At 37.4% G+C, this 20,000-nt stretch overlaps 2 protein-coding genes across 7 annotated transcripts in view; one reads left to right on the plus strand and one right to left on the minus strand.

Moving 5' to 3' along the window:
- ppp1r1c (protein phosphatase 1, regulatory (inhibitor) subunit 1C) overlaps positions 1-15,767 on the plus strand; it is a 29,049-nt gene extending 13,282 nt beyond the window's left edge. For 2 of the 3 annotated variants that reach the window (XM_047815233.1, XM_027162598.2), the window contains 2 exons: positions 13,883-14,017; positions 14,712-15,767. In XM_047815233.1, the coding sequence (XP_047671189.1) occupies positions 13,883-14,017; positions 14,712-14,809 (233 nt within the window). In that variant the 3' untranslated portion in view covers positions 14,810-15,767. Of the gene's footprint in view, positions 1-9,894; positions 10,087-13,882; positions 14,018-14,711 lie in introns of all 3 variants that reach the window. The other variant, XM_027162595.2, reaches the window with a different exon arrangement.
- A 4,114-nt stretch (positions 15,768-19,881) lies between these two features.
- Positions 19,882-20,000, minus strand: part of pde1a (phosphodiesterase 1A, calmodulin-dependent) — a 94,995-nt gene continuing 94,876 nt past the window's right edge. For 3 of the 4 annotated variants that reach the window (XM_027162624.2, XM_027162625.2, XM_047815340.1), the window contains one exon: positions 19,887-20,000. This exon is cut by the window's right edge and continues 2,005 nt beyond it. The gene's annotated coding sequence lies outside the window, so the exon portion shown is untranslated. The other variant, XM_047815341.1, reaches the window with a different exon arrangement.

Here is a 20,000-nt window from a genome sequence, read left to right on the forward strand (position 1 = left end):
AGGGCACCTCAGTCGTGGCCGGCCCGAGACTCGAACACACAACCTTAGGATTACGAGTCAGACTCTCTAACCTTTAAGCCACGACTTGCCCTGGTTTTCGCATATTCCAGGTTATTATGGGCCTGGGGCCAGAGTGCAGGGTCAGCCATCGTGTGGCACCCCTGGAGCAGATGAGGTTAAGGGCCTTGCTCAAGGACCCAACGTAGATGTCTCAGCAGTTTGTGGGCTTGAACCCCGACCTTCTGATTAGGAACCCAGCGCCAAAAGCTAATACATACTTTTTTTTGAGACATGTTAAGCCAGCTAACTGCATCCTTTTAAACTGTTGCCGATGTCGCATCAATGAGCAAAGTAGCACACAAAAAAACTACAGTCCGTCTTATTCCTCAAACGTGTTTGGCTGAGTACACCCTGTCCTTGGATCTCGGCCATGGTGGATAAGAATTCATTCTACTATTATCCTATTTTGAAGCATTACAACCCTTCGTTAAACAAGTAAATTAACTTTGTATATGTTTTGTGCAGCAGGACTTCAACATGATCTTTTTATATCCTAAGAGCTTCGCATGAAAGTTAAAAAGCTCTTAGTTGTGCTTCTAGTGTCAACATATTTCTTTAAACAATTCGTCTCCTAGTCATATCTGTATCTGTTCAGAACACGTTATCTGTCCAGGTCCTATAATGGGGTCATATCTGGTTACATCCCCGGGCTTTGGAAAGGTTGTTTTGTTGAAAAAAAAAGTAAAAAACAGACATAACTAAAGTGACAATGTTACTTTTGTGCAACATTGTCACTTTAGTTCTGTCTTTTCACTAGATTAGGATCGCTTTTCCTCTTCTTCAGGACACCAGGGCTCACTCAACATGTCATATGCTATGGCCTTCTATGGAATTTAGAGTTATTTCCAGCATTTGGCAGAAACTATTATCCAGTACAACTTACATATATTTATACAAATGAGAAGTGTTAAGAGCCTTGATCAAGGGCTCGGCAGCTGAAGTTTGGTGGACCTGGGATTTGAACACACTTTAAACTTACCTTTTGATCAATCCAACATCTTAACAACTGAGCAAAAACATATGTGTTAGATCACCATGCTCAAAACACTGACTGTGGAAAAGCTTTTGGTTCGGATGTTTATAACTTTACAGCTCCAGAGATGTGTAGAATATGTGCCAATGTGCACTGAAGCTCATGTTCTCATGGTGCAGTGAAGCTCATGTTCTCATGGTGCAGTGAAGCTCCTGTTCTCATGGTGCAGTGAAGCTCATGTTCTCATGGTGCAGTGAAGCTCCTGTTCTCATGGTGAAGTGAAGCTCATGTTCTCATGGTGCAGTGAAGCTCATGTTCTCATGGTGCAGTGAAGCTCATGTTCTCATGGTCTAGTGAAGCTCATGTTCTCATGGTGCAGTGAAGCTCATGTTCTCATGGTGCAGTGAAGCTCATGTTCTCATGGTGCAGTGAAGCTCATGTTCTCATGGTGCACTGAAGCTCATGTTCTCATGGTCTAGTGAAGCTCATGTTCTCATGGTGCACTGAAGCTCATGTTCTCATGGTGCAGTGAAGCTCATGTTCTCATGGTGCAGTGAAGCTCATGTTCTCATGGTGCAGTGAAGCTCATGTTCTCATGGTGAAGTGAAGCTCATGTTCTCATGGTGCAGTGAAGCTCATGTTCTCATGGTGGACCAATACCTTACTATGACACAGAACCCGATCTGGATATGATCTGACCCTAACTATACTAAACCATCTGCAACACACACACACACACACACACACACACACACACACACACACACACACACACACACACACACACACACACACACACAGTGACAAGCAGCTAGCAGCAGCACACCGTGTGAAGTGTATTCTGCATCAACTCAATCCTAGATTCTAAACTGTCATAAAAAGTTCCAGCAACACTTCCCTAGTATGTGATGTACGGTTCACCGACTCGCCTTTCTGTTTACGTTCACCATCTCATCTTCCCCTTATACTGTATGTATTTCATCCCTGACAGATTGCAAGCATCTTCTCTTTATCCTGCTAATTTCCCTCACTCTGGATTTAACAGATTCAGTCGAGATCTTTCTAAGAAGGAGACAGGTGTTTCGTCATATCCTTAAATGAATCAGAGAACATCTAATGATCTCAAGCGCTGGTAGTTTCTTGTTTGTCAGCTTTGATGGGAATACGTTTTACAAAATAACACTGTTCACATTACAAAATGTCTGGTACAATTTGTTCAGGTGTCAGAGTACATGAGTATAATCAGGCTTTACAATCAATTATCTCAGGATGAGCTCTTGCTCAGCTTGAATGATCCAAAAGTCACTTAAGCTCCCTGTTTTATATCACCTTCCCCACCACCAGCCGGCAAAACTGCATATTTTCCTGTTTAAAATATTATACTTCTTTAATTACAGTATACACCAGTAAGGAGATCTGTGAGCATAAGAAAAGCTTCTGTAGCTCAGTGTCCATCATTGGTCATACTTCTGATAATAACGTAATTCCATCTGATCAGGGAGATTAAAATTTGTGCTTCTTATTTCCAATTTTATCTTTTTAATTTACATACATACATAGAACTGCAAATAAGCAACTGAATCTATGTATGAAACATTCATTCATTCATTCATTCATTCATTCATCCATTCATTTTCTACCGCTTATCCGAACTTCTCGGGTCACGGGAAGCCTGTGTCTACTGTATCTCAGGCGTCATTGGGCATCAAGGCAGGATACATCCTGGACAGAGTGCCAACCCATCGCAGGGCACACACACACACTCTCACTCACTCACGCAATCACAGGGTACGGACAATTTTCCAGAGATGCCAATCAACCTACCATGCATGTCTTTGGACCGGGGGAAGACACCGGAGTACCCAGAGGAAACCCCCGAGGCACGGGGAGAACATGCAAACTCCACACACACAAGGCGGAGGAATCGAACCCCCAACCCTGGAGGTGTGAGGCGAACGTGCTCACCACTAAGCCACCGTGCCCCCCCATGTATAAAACAATAAAAATAAAATAAGCAAATATTGCACAGACACAAACAAGCGATTAAGAGAAGATCTCAACTGAGCATCCCAGTGTGATCAGGTAGTTCATTATTTGTACTCCATTTTCTTATTATTTAGTTTTTATCCTTCATTCATTTTACACCAGAAGGAGAGTTGTTTAAATTTGTTGTACTCTGAGCAATGACAGTAAAGTATCTATCTAATCTAATTATGATGAATAGGAGACATATTGTGAGGCTTACAAAGCATTTTACAACCGCTATGTTATAAGAGCTGAACAAGGTCAATGGGATGGGATGCTGTGAACAGAACACGGCCCGGGCCAGCGAAGGCATCGGAGTGGACGTTGGAAGGGCCTTGACAGAGCCATTTCCTGGAATGGACGGACTAATCCACATTAGTGCGGCTTATCGATCAGATTGTGCAGATGCATCATTTCAGAGTGCTGGACTTAAATGGGCAGGCTAGCTGAGCGTGGCAAAACTCTCAGTAATGAGGAAAGAGTCAGCAGCAGCAACCAGACAGCTTCAGTATTGGCTGACTTTCAAGCAAATGCAGCGCTGTGCTGGTTGTATTATACAGTAGCAATCACATCATTTAGCAATTTATAGTTTAGAACCTTGCTGATTGCTTCAAACCAACAACTACGCACTATAAATTATGAACTCGACTATTTACCCAGATTTTTGAAGATTTAACTTCTTAAATGAGCTCTAAATAAAGAAGCTAACTTTCTATTCTAACTCCCTTACTATTTTCTGTCTGTAGTGTAGCAGTGCTCAGCCATTTCTTTTGAATTATTAAACTCCATTGCCCTCTGGTGGCTTAATACGTTCTATTACATAAAACAGACCACAGCCACAAAGTATTATTCATGGTACTAATGATATAATAATTAGCACATTAATACTGGTGGAAGATCTCCCATCATGTGCTATCAGAGGGATCCAGATTACACACTTTTGAGATAATTACGAGTAATGTATGATCTGTAACAGGGGTGGTTCTAGACCTTTTTTAGGGTGGTTCAGCCCCCTGTCTGTGATCTCAGCCACCCTAAAACTATAAGTATATTTTCTACTATTTTAAGTATAAATTTCACTATTCTTATTACCAGAGTTGTAGCACAAACAAAATACTAATGCAAACAATCCATACTAAATAAAAACAACATTTATTGATGTTTGTCTTGTGAATATATATATATATTTTTTTATTAATGACCGCATTCATTGGACAAACTTTTTGTACAGAATGCACATGAACTGATTTGAATCAAGACTGACATCATTACATCATGCATAAAATTTTGGTGTCCACTTTTTAAATAATACAATAACATTTGGCTTACTATGTAGTCATATAATATATAATATAAAAGTCTTCTTCTTTTAAATTCTCACTAAGGGCTAAAACCCCTAAAGATGAAATACTAGAACCACCTCTGATCTGTATATATATATATATATATATATATATATATATATATATATATATATATATATATATATATATATATATATATAAAATAGATCATACATAAGTTAATGAACACCCACTTAGAATAACCCCACATTTTTAGAATCTAACTCTTTGTATTAATCTTAATGATTTCGGTAAGGTAGTGGGCACAGAGGCTCAATGCATCTCTCAAGGTACATGTTCAATTCCCACCTCCTCATGGGTTTCCTCTGGCTACTCCAGTTTTATCCCCAGCCTCAAGACGTGAGCTGTAAACTGATTGGCAATTTTAAAATTGTCCACATTGTGTGTGTGTGTGTGTGTGTGTGTGTGTGTGTGTGTGTGTGTGTGTGTGTGTGTGTGTGTGTGTGTGCAATTCTGCAACTGAATTCAGTAGGATAGGCACCCTATGGAGGATTTGTGTTCAGAATTGTGGATAAAAATGACCTATCATAAACTTTCACTTTTGCAAAATCCAGACATCCCATTAACATTAGCAAAGATGTCTTCTCCAAACTTCAAAGACAAAACTCTACAAGGAAATCAGCTATCTTTATTTAGTATAATCTCTCATAAATATTTACATAGGTTTCACCGAATGACAAAGCAGCCAGAAAGATCAGACTTCACCCAAGTCATATTAGGGGGATGTGGTAGCTTAGTGGTTAAGGCATTGGAAGGTTGTGATTTGGACTTCCAGGTCCACTAAGCTGACACTGCTGGGTCCCTGAGCAAGGCCCTTAACCCTGAATTGCTCAGTTGTATAAAAATGTAAGTCGCTCTGGATAAAGGCGTCTGCCAAATGATGTAAATCTAAATGTCATATTGTTCTCATTTTCAAACTCATATGTAGAGTTAGCATAATTAGTGCTCTGTTTACAATGCCATTTTTTAATTTTTTTTGCTGTCTTATACATAATAATCTAATTGAGGACAAACACAGGATCAGCATCTCACACATAATGAAGGAGATTGTTCTGGTTACTTTATAATCCAAAAGCATTAATGGTGTTTTATTGCTAAACGAAGAAAACATACATGGAATATGGCCAAGACTACATGTGCTACCTCTAGCTAAAGGGAAGCAGTATGGTCTCGGGCGAAGTGAGCAGAGATCGTGGGTCAGCAGGCAGAATGGAAGCCAGAACACATCTCAGAAGCCAAGGAAAAAGCAGTGGAAGCTCTAAACATATTTAAGCACAAACCTTATTGTAGGGTTCAGCTGGTGGTTCTGAGAGACATCCCATCTGAGAACACTGTTATACAGTATACAGCATTAGGGAGGGGATAACGAGCCTGTTCATTGTACGTCATCCTTATTCATTAGTCCACCGATTCTGTGTTTGTATAAGAAATGGTTTCTGTGATGAGGTCACGAATGCCATTTGATGAGCTTGCGCTCATTTTTCTTCCATTCAGCAGATTCTATTTTATCACAATGAGATTCTTCTTACTAACCACAACCAGAGTCAATCAATAGCCACTAATATTCATGTCCATTAGGTCAATACCCCATACTAGCTTTAGTAATCCTACAGGATTGCTATTTATAGATGTTAAAAAGGAATTCAATAAGGTTTCAAAGCCTTGATTTAGATCTCGATCGCCTTATTAACCGCATCAAAATACTGTAACGTACATCTGTGATAATATATACAGTACATAGACAGATAGAACTAGTTTATCATTTCTAAAAGAGGAACTAGACAAGGAGGGCTATTATTACCAGCATAATTGCAGCTTTTCATGGAACTACCTCCAGATCAAAAAGAACAAAAGATATCATTATGGAATCAGACTCTATGCTTATGATATATTACTGTACATAAAGAATCCATCATCCGTATTCCCAGAAGTCAATGATCTGATTAGCAACTTTAGCAAAGTGTCTGGCAACTCCATTAAAGTGGCTGAAATCTGAGATTAAACTGAAATATGGTGCTTGTGTTGAGCTTTTAGACTACCTTATCTCATGAGTATCTCTAAACAGGGAAACAGACACAACTCTAACGGCAAGAGGGACAGGTTGAATCCAATCGTTTACAAAGGAAAAAACTGGTGCAAAAATCTCAATTTAATTCCTTAATTTTAACAGTTTATTTTGTGTTTTTGGTCACCGGAAAGTTTGCTAAAATTTAGCAAGGTAAATTAGCAAGCTAGTCAAATTGTTGCACAGATTTCCATCCATCAAGACAATGAACTTTAATAAGGTCAAATACAAGCACAGTGTTAGTAATGTAATAATTTTCAAGCAGTTGATAGGCTTGCATTACACTACACAAGTGTAGTCCGATTGGGTCCGAAATCCAGTCATTATCTGGTGTGACCACCATTTGCCTCAGGCAGTGCAACACATCTCCTTCACATAGAGTTGAACGGGTTGTTGATTGTGACTCAAGTCGGTTGATGAACTGCAGTCAGGTCAAGACCCCGATGAGGATGACGAGCATCCAAATGAGCTTCCCTGAGATGGTTTTTAACACTTTGTGCAGAAATTCTTTGGTTATGCAAACCGATTGTTGCAGCAGTTGTCTGAGTGGCTGGTCTCAGACTATCTTGGAGGTGAAGATGCTGGATGTGGAGGTCCTGGGCTGGTGTGGTTACACGTGGTCTGCGGTTGTGAGGCCGGTTGGATTTATTGCCAAATTCTCTGAAATGCCTTTGGAGATGGCTTATGGAAGAGAAATGAACATTCAGTTAATGGGCAGCAGCTCTGGTGGACAGTCCTGCAGTCAGCATGCCAATTGAATGTGCCCTCGAAACTTGCGACATCTGTAGCATTTTGCTGTGTCATTAAAACCTGCACATTTTAGAGTGGCATTTTATTGTGGCCAGCCTGAGACACACCTGTGCAATAATCGTGCGAATCTGTCCAACACAGCCACCCAAATTAAATTAACTACAGGGTTAGCATTGGTTTGTTACCTGAGATGGTAACGCTAATATCATAACAAGTTTGTGTGATGTATGCTGGATCTGTGGCACTGTTGCCCTTGGTGGGGTGTGTAGTAAATACACAATAAAGGTGTAAGGTGCCAAGATTATCCCAATACTTCAGAAGGTTCTTACAGAGGTCTCCTAATCAGTGATCTAGATGCACAAAACATCATTTATTGTCAGATAATTAGACATATACAGTAGTATAGGGGAGGCCTAGTATATATAGGATATACCTGTAGATGATCTGTGTTAACCTTTTAAATTCTAATCTAAACCAAGGGTGCCTAATCTTATCACAAAGGGCTGGTGTAGCCACAGGTTTTTATTCCATTGAAGTTGGAACCTGATTCCATCCGTTTAATCAGTCGATCTTGGCTTTCAGTTCCCTCAGGTGTGGTTTCTGCTTGGTTGGAATAAAAACCTGCAACCAAATTGTCCCAGAAAACATCGGACACTCCAGATGTTAGCATTTACTGATGTTCATTTAAAAATACTACACTTTACTGCACATTAATTTCAATTTGACAAACAGGTTTCTAAAGTATCCACTTTTACATTTTTACATTTAAACCAATTACACATACATTATTTTTTTTGCCTTATTTTCTCTATATCGTGTTTGTTTTATCTTTGTATATGTTTTCCACTATATCTTAACCTTGTGCAATTTCCATCTCCTACACTGCATACAGTACGTAAATGTCCTCCCCTTCAACATTTCCACATTTTTTCCACAACCTCACTCAACTTGAACACAAATTATTTTTGTGTTTTATAGTAAAAGAATGGTTACATGAACAAACTATATTTTGAGTTGTATAAGTATTCACACTTTTAACATAGAAGCACATTTGTTTACAATTACTGTCCCTACCAAACTTTATCCACAACCTGATGCTACAGTACCGTTACCATGCTTCACTGTGCCGATTCACTGTGTTTTCACAGTATTGGATTTCTGCCAAACATAACACTTAGTGATCAACAGTAAAAACCTTTTGTCCATACTGTATTTGCTGAATCTTTAAAAAGCCTTTCGGGTGAACTCCAACTGGCTTTAATTTTTGTTCCAGTAATCCAGTAAGTACCTCTTTAAGATCTTTAGATTTTTGGTAGGCTTGTGGTATAGTAGCATTGTAACAGCTGAGCTCTGTTTCCATCCAGCTTTTTGGAGTTTCCCTTAAATTCTTGGTTCTTTGTCTTATAATCTTCCTTCCTTGTCAGTGACTTTGCGATGGACAGATATAGGCGGGAAAAATCTGAAGGTGTTTTTGGCCAAATTTTGAAATATTTGTTTAAGAACCAATCCCTTATTGCTTCTTTTCCTAAACGTGCATTGATATTTTGTTAGTCTTTAGACTCTTAAAAGCAACAGTTCTATATAGGAACTAAAATAGTTCCATTACTTGCTTCCTTTTGTATATGGAACCCCAAAGTTGATCTTTATATAGAAGCATTTTAAAGGGGTTAATTGAAAAGAACAAAACAAAAACAAAAAATGTATAGAGCAATTTTTCTTAGCTTACTGAAGAATTTCAATAATTTCAGTGTTTTCATAATTTCAACATTTCTTGCAACAGTATTTACATAGTGATAAAATTCCCCAAATGCCACTGATTTCCTTTACATATTCTTGGATTTATAGAAACGTTTAAGTATTAAATGTTTATTACTCTCCAAGGGATCGACAAAAAACCTTTTTGGGGTAAAAGATTCTATTGTCCAGGTATAGGACGTTAGGGTTTTATATAGACATTTCAGTAGCTCTGTTCAGCTATGTATTTGACTTTGAAGGTCACAGTAAGCAGGGTCAGATCCAATCACAAATGTTTTCTTTCCTGACCTTTTTAAAAAATATAATTCATAACATAAATTTCTTATAAAATCTATTTTAGATTCAGGTTGTGCAAATGTGATTTTAATAAAATAAAAAACATATCGTGTGTGAATATTAACGCAAGGCACTGTATTGAAAATCTACTGGATTGCTTAGGTACTGAATGTACGCACAGAATGTGCTACTATCATTTTCCATTTGTGTGTCTTTTTATGAGAAAGAAGAAGCCCGCAGGCCTTGTGCATGAGCGCAGTGTCTGATTTCATTGTGTTATAGCACAGTGTAGACATGTAGCCAGGAAATATGCTGCCTTCATCGAAATCCTGACGCCTGATGGAGTCCGATTTCCATAACACATTGTCCATCTTTTACTATATCATATAGTGGTTATTAAATGTAGATATGAACTGAGACGTAATTTAAAAAGATTGAAATTCTTTATTAAGAAGACAAAATCTCTCATGCATGTCATATGTCTCGTTACAAATGTAAATGTTAAGAGCTGGAAACATGTTTATAAAGAGTCGATATAGTCTTGGTATGCTTTCACAGACTTTGGGCTCAAGCTCCATGTCCTTGGCAATGTGCTGTATGTGTGTATGTGTGTGTATCGAGCGCAGAACTGCAGTTGGTGGTGGAGCAGCACTTTCAGAGACACGAGCAGATGGAGGCAGGGCTCTCTGACAGCCCAGACACACCCAGTCCAATTGCAGCACAGCAGCCCAATGGTGCCGTGGCCCAGTGGGCCGGTCACAGCTCCTCAGAGACTTATGTCAGTTGTGATGAACAGGCAGGGAGCAGTGAGGAGGGGGGTAAGTGGAGATCAGAGCAGAAATAAAAAAATACATTTCCATCAGTCTCAAAGGAAAGCTATGAAAAGCAGTGCTCTAGGGGCATTAGTTCAAAAGTAAGATTTTTTTTATATTCGTTTAAGTTCATTACCATGAACTGTATTTCTGCTGTTATTGAAAAAGCAGGCTGAAATTTTAGTTTAATTTTTATTATTTTTTTTATTTATTAAATTGTCCTAAAGTCTTAGGGTAAGGGCTAGTGGTTAGGGTTATGATATTAGGGGTAAAGCTGGGGGTTAGGGTTAGGGTTGGTATAAAGGGTTAGGGTTTTGTATAGGGTTTGTGTAAGAGATGAAGGTCTGAATGTGGGTTGGTATTAGGGGTTTGGGTTGTGGTCAAGGTTTCGGTTGATGTAGGGAGTTAGAGTTGAGGTTCAGGTTGGTATTAATGTTTAGGTTTGGTGTAAGGGGTTAGGGTCGAGGTTTGGGATGGTATTGGGGATATGGTTAGGGTTGGGGTTAAGGTTAAAGTTGGTATTGGGATTAAGATTGGGATTAGGGGTTGGGGCTAAAGTTGGAGGTTAATTTAAATGGCTAGGGGTGAGGATCGGTATTAGGGTTTATGGTTAAGGTTCGGTTTGGTATTAGGGGTTAGGTTTAGTGGCTAGGGGTTACGGTGAGAATTGGTATTAGAGTTTAGGGTTGGTTTAAGGGGTTGGGGTTATGGGTGGGGGTTAGGTTTGAGGGTTAGAGTTAGGGGTGAGGGTTACATAGCTTTCTAACAAATTTAACAAAATCGAATATGTTCAATGTCGCACTGTAGAATGAGTAACTACAGAAAACCATCTGATATTATATTTACAGTACATTATACATATATATGTAATATATATGTGATAAATGAAGAATCTTGTACCTTATATAAACAATTTAAAATGATAGACATTTTCATATTTCTTCTTAATGAGCAGATTTGATTACGTTTATATATATTACAAATACATTAATTAACAAACATGTACTAACAAGGACTTAAGGAGGTTCATGTGCTATTATTTCAAATATTGTTTAAAAATGTTTATATAGAAATAATAGAATTTTGTCTGAAACAAAAAAGCTTTTGGTTGCATTTCAAAAGAGTTCTGAATAAGCAGAGCTCAATGCAGTAATGATAAGAAGATTCTAACTTTTCTAAGTCTTTTTTCTGTCCTGTTTTCCTGCTTCGTACAAAAAAAAAATCATATACGTTTAGCTCTTTATTAGTTGGTGATTCATACATTCATGAAAGTATTAGTTCAGGGATATGCGCAGGATTATTCATGAACAAATTGTAAACAAAAATTGATGAAAGAACAATAGAATTTTGTTTGAGATGTACAGTATTACTGAATCTTCACAGAGTCTCTTTTCTGTCTTTCTTTCTTTCTCTTCCTTACTTTGATTTAATGTTACCATTCCCCCACCCTTACCCTACATATATTTTTCTTTGGTATTTTTTGTATTTTTGTCATTCTTTTGGTACGGTTATGCAGGGGAGACATCAGAGACGTCAGCGTGTCGACAGAAAAGCGCGTCCAGTCCTTCATCTGTCTCACGATAACCTTAAACTTCATCCCAATGGCCTGAGCTGTGTATCTTCTTCCTTGTAGTTGTTGTATACAAGTCTTCAGAAATCCTTTCTATACCTCTCTCTGTACTTACACTCTGATTTTACCAATATTCATGCTGAATACCTCGACAAAGGTTCTCTCTCTTTTCTCGATTATGCTTGTTCTCGATTCAGCCTTGCACAGAACATGAACATAACATGATGTACATATGATTTCGCATAGCCACGTAATAATCCCAGTGTATCAGTGGATCAGTATGAAAAGTCCACGCAACAATAAAACACGATGGTTTACTGCATCTGCTTGCAATTTCATAATCATATTACAAATTTTTCAGGGAAAAACATTTCTGTGACATCATCTGATATCATCGCACACATCCCAATTGTGAATCATGTACTTGTATCACTGTATCAACAAAGAGCTTGAAGAACATTTGCTCAGTCAATCAATAACAAGCTTGCGAATCTGTTTATTGGTTTTAATTATATAATAAGTAACTACATAAGAAATAAAACACAACACAGGGATGTGCTGGTATAGGAAAATAATCAATAACAGGTCAATGTTAGCACAATGACATTGATTATTTTCCTGTAACAGCACATCAGAAGTGTTTAATTTCTTGTATACATACTGTGTCTCATTCAGCTCACTAGTTCACTACTCAGGATCAGGGAGTTGGCCATTTCAAGGTCTCTCTCTCTCTCTCTCTCTCTCTCTCTCTCTCTCTCTCTCTCTCTCTCTCTCTCTCTCTCTCTCTATCTCTCTCTCAAAATTCTTCCTGCACCACAAAAACCAGGGATCCAAAAAATGTCTCTGTCAACTTCCACAAGTGTAAGTAGCTTGTTACCATCATTGTCGCACTCAAATGATTACTTATATTATACTTATACTTTATTTGACTCGAATGACTCCCACTAGCTTACATTTACCCCATTTGGCAAATACACTTATCCAGAGCAACTCACATTTTATACAACTGAGCAATAGAGGTTTAAGGGCCTTGCTCAGGGGCCCAACAGTAGCAGCTTGGTAGACTTTGGTTTCAAGCACACCACGTTCCGATCAGTAGTCCAACGTGTTAACCATTAAGCTACCGCATTCCCCAGCTGAAATTAATTTCATGACAGAAATTATTTTTTCATATGTACTCTTTCAGTGTCCTAATATATACAGTAGTGAGTCCTTATCAGTTCCCCAACTTGTGTACACCATATCATGATATACTGATTCACCACTTAGGGAACTAGAGACTTGACTGAGACGCATCCTTCCTCTTCGGGTTAATGCTTGCGGGCTAATTAATTTAAATGCTTGCTACTAACCTACATACAGCGAGTGCCTAAATTTCACTGTACATTATATTCAGTTAGAGATGCTATTTGTTAATTTTTTTGGTAAATAAAAACATGTTTTTAACTGTGGATTGTTCACCATACAGTACATGTTCTTTTGAACTACTTTTGTTCAGTTTTGCCTAGCTTATTAACACCACCTTATATACACTGCTAAAAATGTAACACAGATATTAGCAAAGCTAAGCTGATATAGTGCTTTTCTGTAGCTGGCTAGCTTTTCTAACTGCTGTTAATGTTGTGTAATTAAAACCAGTAGCTGAAAAAATGAATGGAAATTTATTTTAAGCATCAGTCATACTGTATAAACCCAGACCGGATGTGTATACTTATTTTTACACCCCTAATCAAATTTGTTTCATGGATTAGAAAAAGATATTGGCATATTTTCTGGCAGATGAGTAGAAATGTTTTTGTGCAGAATTTCAACTTTAATTTATTTATGTACCGGAGTTTGGAAAACTGGAATGAAAGAAATAAAGGTAATTTTTTTTAAAGCTTGAAATGGAAGATGCTTGGTTTGGATTCTTCTGTACAGTATTATACTGTTGTACATGATAAACAAACGAATTTTTGTACATTTATTTGTATATTGGAATTCACACGAATCAGTCTCAGACCACAAATATGGTAAGTACTGTATAAACCCAATGATGATGATAACACACTAGGTGGAAGTTCGCTCTTAAAACCTTGATGGGATTTGGGAGTAAAGCCCCAGAAAGGTTCGTGAAGATTTGTGGACGTTTCTGGAAGGTTCTGAAACGTTAATCCACAGGTTCTATATTGTCCTCGCTGGGCCAGATGGTAGTGTGTTTAGGTTTCACACTGTTTGTGTGCACTCCTGCAGGTAAAGATCAGTCCAGCAAACAGAAATCTGGTCAAGAAGAGAGTCCTCATCTTCCCAAACATACTCATTCCCAACTGGACACACTGTCTGAGGAGCTAACAGACAGAGACGCAGTGGACCAGCCGAGTACCACAGGTATTCACACACAACACCACAAACACATTCAGTGCTTTGGCCTGTATGATGTGATGGTCATGTGATCTATAGTCTTGAATTACTCTTATCCTAAAGTTGAATAATTTCCTATCAAGCATGTCCTGAAGTCTTTTCTTCCGTGTATACCACATTAACTTTTCAATGTTTTATTTAATAAAGAGACATAATGTTTTTATCAATTTTCAGTTACATATAATTGTAAACAATAATAAACAATTATTCATTCTCCAGCATCTCTCCTTGTTATTTAATCTCTCGTCAAGCAACAGAGAAAACCTCAACATTCTGCACTGACATGGGAGACTCCTTCTAAAAATCTTAAATATTGGAGATTGTGAGATCAAATCACACAGAAGACAAGAGAGAGAAATTTGGTGAGGTTTTTGTAGTGGGTGGGGCTTATTCTCCCCTTTTCCCTGTCAATCAGAGTGAAACAAGCCAATCGTTGGTGTCTGTGAGAGGTGAACATTATGGTGAAGAGGGAAGATAGCATGAATGTGTTACACTGCCCTGTGATGCGGCATGAGCAGCAGTTAAAAACATGTAAAAGAAGGAAGGAAGGAAGGAAGGAAGGAAGGAAGGAAGGAAGTGTCTTAGACTTCAGACTCTCGGATTTTGTAGCTGTCATGTGATAAGGGAGGATGAGCTCCAATTCTCACTCTTCTCTTTACAGGGATGATGAAGAAACTTGAGGCAGGGTTTTCTCCAGTCTTTCAAGAGGAAGAGGAAGACAAGACTTTCACCGAGGATAAAGACACACAGGAGAAGTAACACAATGAGAACCAGTTTTTGATCATGCCTTTATCAATTCTTGCCTTCAAAAACTGTTTATTAAACAGATTTGTTCTTCGTCATATTTTAGTGTTTTATACATCTGTATAGAAAACAATAATAATAATATCTGGATATAATGTTCCTGTCTATTGCAGTTGGAATGTTTTTCTACTGAAAAAAATCTCTTTTATTTGTGTTTTCCGTATGTACACAAACGTGGCCTTTTTAAAAAAAAAAAAAAATTGAGATTATGTGGAAAGTTACAGGCTGTAAAAATTGCCAGTCTTTAATGAATTCAAGAAAAGTGCTTGTGTGTTAAAACTTGCTTTTGAATTAGTCATTAATTCCAATGTTGCTAGCTCTGCTGATGAAGGACTTCTGTACAAAACATTTACTGCTAATGAAACTTTCTATAAACTTCAACAAGTTTATTCACATCTTATACATCTAGTGATGCACCAAGGGTTGTATTTCTTTTCCTGTATTATTTTTCTGTACTCAGAGATTTTGGGCTGTAAAATTCTAGCTTCCGAACGATTCGGACAAATTTGGATGTTAAATTTTGATCCTTTCCGGTGATTCAGGTCAGAATCTGAACAGTTTATTGATCCTAACCAGATTTTGTTTCAAGTTTCCAGAGAACCAGAAAGCTTTGGACAAAAGTCCTTCCTCAGATCTATAAACCCAGTGTTTTTAAGGCTATATGAAAGGGATGTTTATTTGTGAAAAACATGTTTAAAGCTCCAAGAGTGTAGAAGTACAGTAGATAGAATGGATTCGGTAAATACTGTATTCAGACCCCCTTCACTTTTTTCAATTTTGTTATGTTACAGCCTGATACTACAAGAGTTCAAATGCTTTTTTTTTCTTGTTAATCTACACTCAATACCCCATAAAATTCTAGAAATGTATGTAAAACATATTAAAAAAGAAAAAAAATTGAATATCACATGTACATAAGTATTCAGACCCTTTACTAAGTACTTAGCTGAAACACCTTTGGAAGCAATTACATCGAGGAGTCATTTTGGATATGACGCAACAGCCCATACGTTACCCATGGGGGATTTTCTGCCATTCTTCTTTGCAAATCCACTCAAGCTTTGTCAGGTTGGATGGGAAACGTTGGTGGACAGCCATTTTCAGGTCTCTCCAGAGATGTTCAGAGGGTTTAATTCAGGGCCCTTCCTGGGCCATTCTAGTACATTCACAGAGTTGTCCCACTTCTGTTTTATACTGGCTGTGTGCTTAGGGTCGTCGCCATGTTGGAAGATGAACCTTCAGCCCAGTCTGAGGTCCTGAGCTCTGTGGATCAAGTGGATTTTTTTTTTGAGAATATTTGAGCCGTACCGTTCCGTCACCCCTGACCAGTCTCTCAGTCCCTGCTGCTAAAAAAAAATACCCACAGCATGAATCTGCCACCACCATGCTTCACATTTGGGATGGTATTGTCCAGGTACAACATTATAAATAACAAACAACAAATTTGGTGTGATTCGGTAGGGCATCATATCAGGGGCTTTATTAGCGATAACATAACAGAGTATTCTATTACAACAGTTTTATGCAAAAAGCAGGGAATATTGTTACAAATGTGTATTTTTTTGCTAACTGCAATTTGTTTTACAACACAAAAGTCTCATTTTGATGCACTAAAGTATAAAAAAAGGTGAAAAAATAAATTTTGCTCAGTCTGTAATGTAGCCGGTAATATAATTATCATATTTATTTGAAAAAAGGATAACTGATATCTAACTTGCTGCAATATTTACAGTAATTTACAGGCAGCAGACTGGCAAAGCTTAAGCTATAACTGTAAAACCTAATACATTCAGAGATTATTTAAATGATTTAATTTCAACGATTCCTGTTATCTACTGTAAATTCTGCAATGAAAATACTTAAATATGATTGTGTTATAAAATAAAATGTAATCGAGTGCATTTGGCTAAAGCGGTTAAGGCTAAAGCACAACATCGCTAAGATTTGATCACATGACCCCTTGATCTGTAACTGTATCTGTAAACCTCGACCACTCAGCAAGCACAACGTGTTTCATGTCCTGCTCAATGAAGTTAACCTCAAAGGTCGGCGTGGGGAAAAATCTGATCCTTCTCACCTCGACAGAAATCATTAGATATCCAATTGCACATCGCATTTTCTGTTATTTTACTGTAAACCAAATGCCTGTTCTCATTCTTTATCTGTATAACCCTGAAAACAATCATTTTTTCCCGTAAACAAATCCTTAAAGTCAACAGCATTAGACATATGGATATTAATGCAGTATTTAACATACTGATCTCAGTGTATCCATTTATCAGCACGAGTCAATTTGTTATCAGCAACGAGGCTCATTAAACATATGGGAATATTATTTATATCAGTTTTGACATCACAGGACAGTTAAAACTGCTACAGGCTGAATTTGTCCCCTTCCTGATGCAGGTGTTTACTACAAAACATGAATAAAATAACAATTCTTATGCTACAGTTTTTAAAATGTTCATATTTACAATATATTCATAACTGATTATAACAGTGATTACAATAACACACAAGTCTTCTGAATCGGATTAATCATGGGCTAAAAATGTGAGTAATTTTTCTAATATTGTGTAATCTTTTCAAATTACTATGGTCACTTACTTGAAGCAAACTGTTACTTAGCAACCCTGTTAATTAGCTGTTACTTAGCAACCCTTTTACTTAATTTTGACTTAGCAACCATTTTACTTAGCTGTTACGTAGCAACCCTGTTACTAAGCTGTTACTTAGCAACCCCTTTTAGTTAGCTGTTACTTAGCAACCCTTTTATTTAGCGGTTACCAGCAACCATTTTTTCTTAGCTGTTACTTAGCAACTATTTTACTCAGCTCTGTCACTTATCTGTTACTAAGCAACCCTTGTACTTAGCTACTTTCTAAGCAACTCTGTTACTTAGCAATCCTTTCACTTATCTGTTACTTAACAACCCTTTTACTTAGCTGTTACTTAGCAACCCTTATGCTTACTGTAGCTGTTACTAAGCAGCTCTGTTACTTAACAACCCCTGTACTTAGCTATTTCTAAGCAGTTCTGTTACTTAGCAATCCTTTCACTTATCTGTTACTTAACAATCCTTTTACTTAGCTGTTACTTAGCAACCCTTATACTTAGCTGTTACTAAGCAGCTCTGTTACTTAGCAACCCTTTTACTTAGCATGGTCATTACAGTGATGCTAATTTACTGAAATCATGCTATTATGTAATCTAGAGCTCATTTCACCCAATAAAATTGTATAAAACTGCAGTGAAATGTTTACTGGTTGTTACTAATATGTTTCACCTCCTACAGATTTCACATCCTAAGAAAGGACTTTTGTCTAAACTTTTGTCCTGTTTCTCTGGAAACTGGAATATTTACTTGTATAATTAAATACAGGATAATTTCCTGTTTTATAAGTTCTAATTAATAGGTACTGAAAACACGAAAAATCAACCAGGTGTTTCTGTTCTTCTAAATGATGCTGTAGATGAAGATTTCATTTCAGAGGACCATGAATAAGATGTTGTGGTAATACTTTATATGAACTTTCCTAGCATTATTTACTGTATTAACATTAACAAGTATTAGAAAATGTAAGTAATGAGTGATGATTATTCAGTTAGTGAATAGAAAGAAGTCTATATAAAATAATGAATTTGAATTCCAAATGTAATATTATAAAATGTTGATAATTTACTGAAATACTGGAAAAAGAGCCAATCGTGGTTGCCAAGTGTTGTCTAACTTATCCATCCAAAATATCTGTTACATACAGTCGTATCTGATTATTTTCGGATCTGGTGAGTGCGAAGGTCATAGTATATGATTTATAACATTTTCATCCTCATGAAAAAGAGTGAGCCCTTGTACCCTCTGGATGGAGTGGGGCGGAGTCATTCTAGAAGAGACCACGCCCACCAGGATAAAGTCAGTTTAATAGCAGAAGTAAAGAGTGATGTTTATTCAATCAGTGACTAGAAAGATGTCTATATAAAAGTTACTGAGCTAGTTACTAAACTAATATTGATAATTTACTAAATGCGGGTAAAAATACTGCAAATAACTTTTCAGTCTCAGTTTTGAATTTTACTCAGTTTTACTTTCAGTCTCAGTTTTGAATTTTTTATATTTTAGTAAATTTAGTTCTAATACTTAATAGCAATGTTCATTAAAGCTATTGTTTATGTTGTTCATTGTTGGCTGAATTTTATTAACCTTAGTATTAATAATTTGGCTCATTTGTTTTTTTACATGAAACAATGAATGCAAGTGTTAGCTTTGTCAATATATATTCGTTTTCGTAGAAGTTCATTGTTTTTTCATGTTAATGTATGAAAAGTTGAGTTAAGAGAACCTTAAAGTTAAAGCGTTACCCCAATGATTTAAGAGGAAATTCTTGATAAATGATCATCAACACACTGGTGATGAATGTGGGTGTGAATAGGATTAGGATCATTATGGGAATGATTAAACTGACACTGTGTTATTTCTGGACCACAGCATTGGGCTGATATCGTGTTAATTAAACAGCTCTGCATTTTTACAAATGATGTGACAAGAAGAATTTAGTCTAAGGGTTTGTTGTTGTTTTTTCCTGTCAGACAGCCGGCAGCTTGATCTGATTAAAAAGGAAATAAACTGTATTTTCTTCACCAGTATGCTTTCATTTTAAAAGTTCTTGAAAATAAAAAAAATGTTTGTAATAGAGAGAGAAAAGAGTGTGTGTCAGATAATGTGTGTGTGTGTGTGTGTGTGTGTGTGTGTGTGTGTGAGAGAGAGAGAGAGAGAGAGAGAGAGAGTGTGAGAGAGAGAGAGGGAGAGAGAGAGAGTGTGAGAGAGAGAGAGGGAGAGAGAGAGAGAGAGTGTGTGTGTGTGTGTGTGTGTGTGTGTGTGTGTGTGTGTGTGTGTGTGTGTGTGTGTGTGTGTGAGAGAGAGAGAGAGAGAGTGTGTGTGTGTGTGTGTGTGTGTGTGTGTGTGTGACAGAGAGAGAGAGAGAGAGAGAGAGAGAGAGAGAGAGAGAGAGAGTGTGTGTGCGCGTGCGTGTGTGTGTGTGTGTGTGTGTGTGTGTGTGTGTGTGTGTTAGACTCTATTGTAGATCAGGGGTGTCTGATCTTATCCATAGAGGGCTGGTATGAGTGCAGGTTTTCATTCCAATCAAGA

This window comes from Tachysurus fulvidraco, chromosome 6, assembly GCF_022655615.1.
Source record: "Tachysurus fulvidraco isolate hzauxx_2018 chromosome 6, HZAU_PFXX_2.0, whole genome shotgun sequence".
NCBI classification, from domain to species: domain Eukaryota; kingdom Metazoa; phylum Chordata; class Actinopteri; order Siluriformes; family Bagridae; genus Tachysurus; species Tachysurus fulvidraco.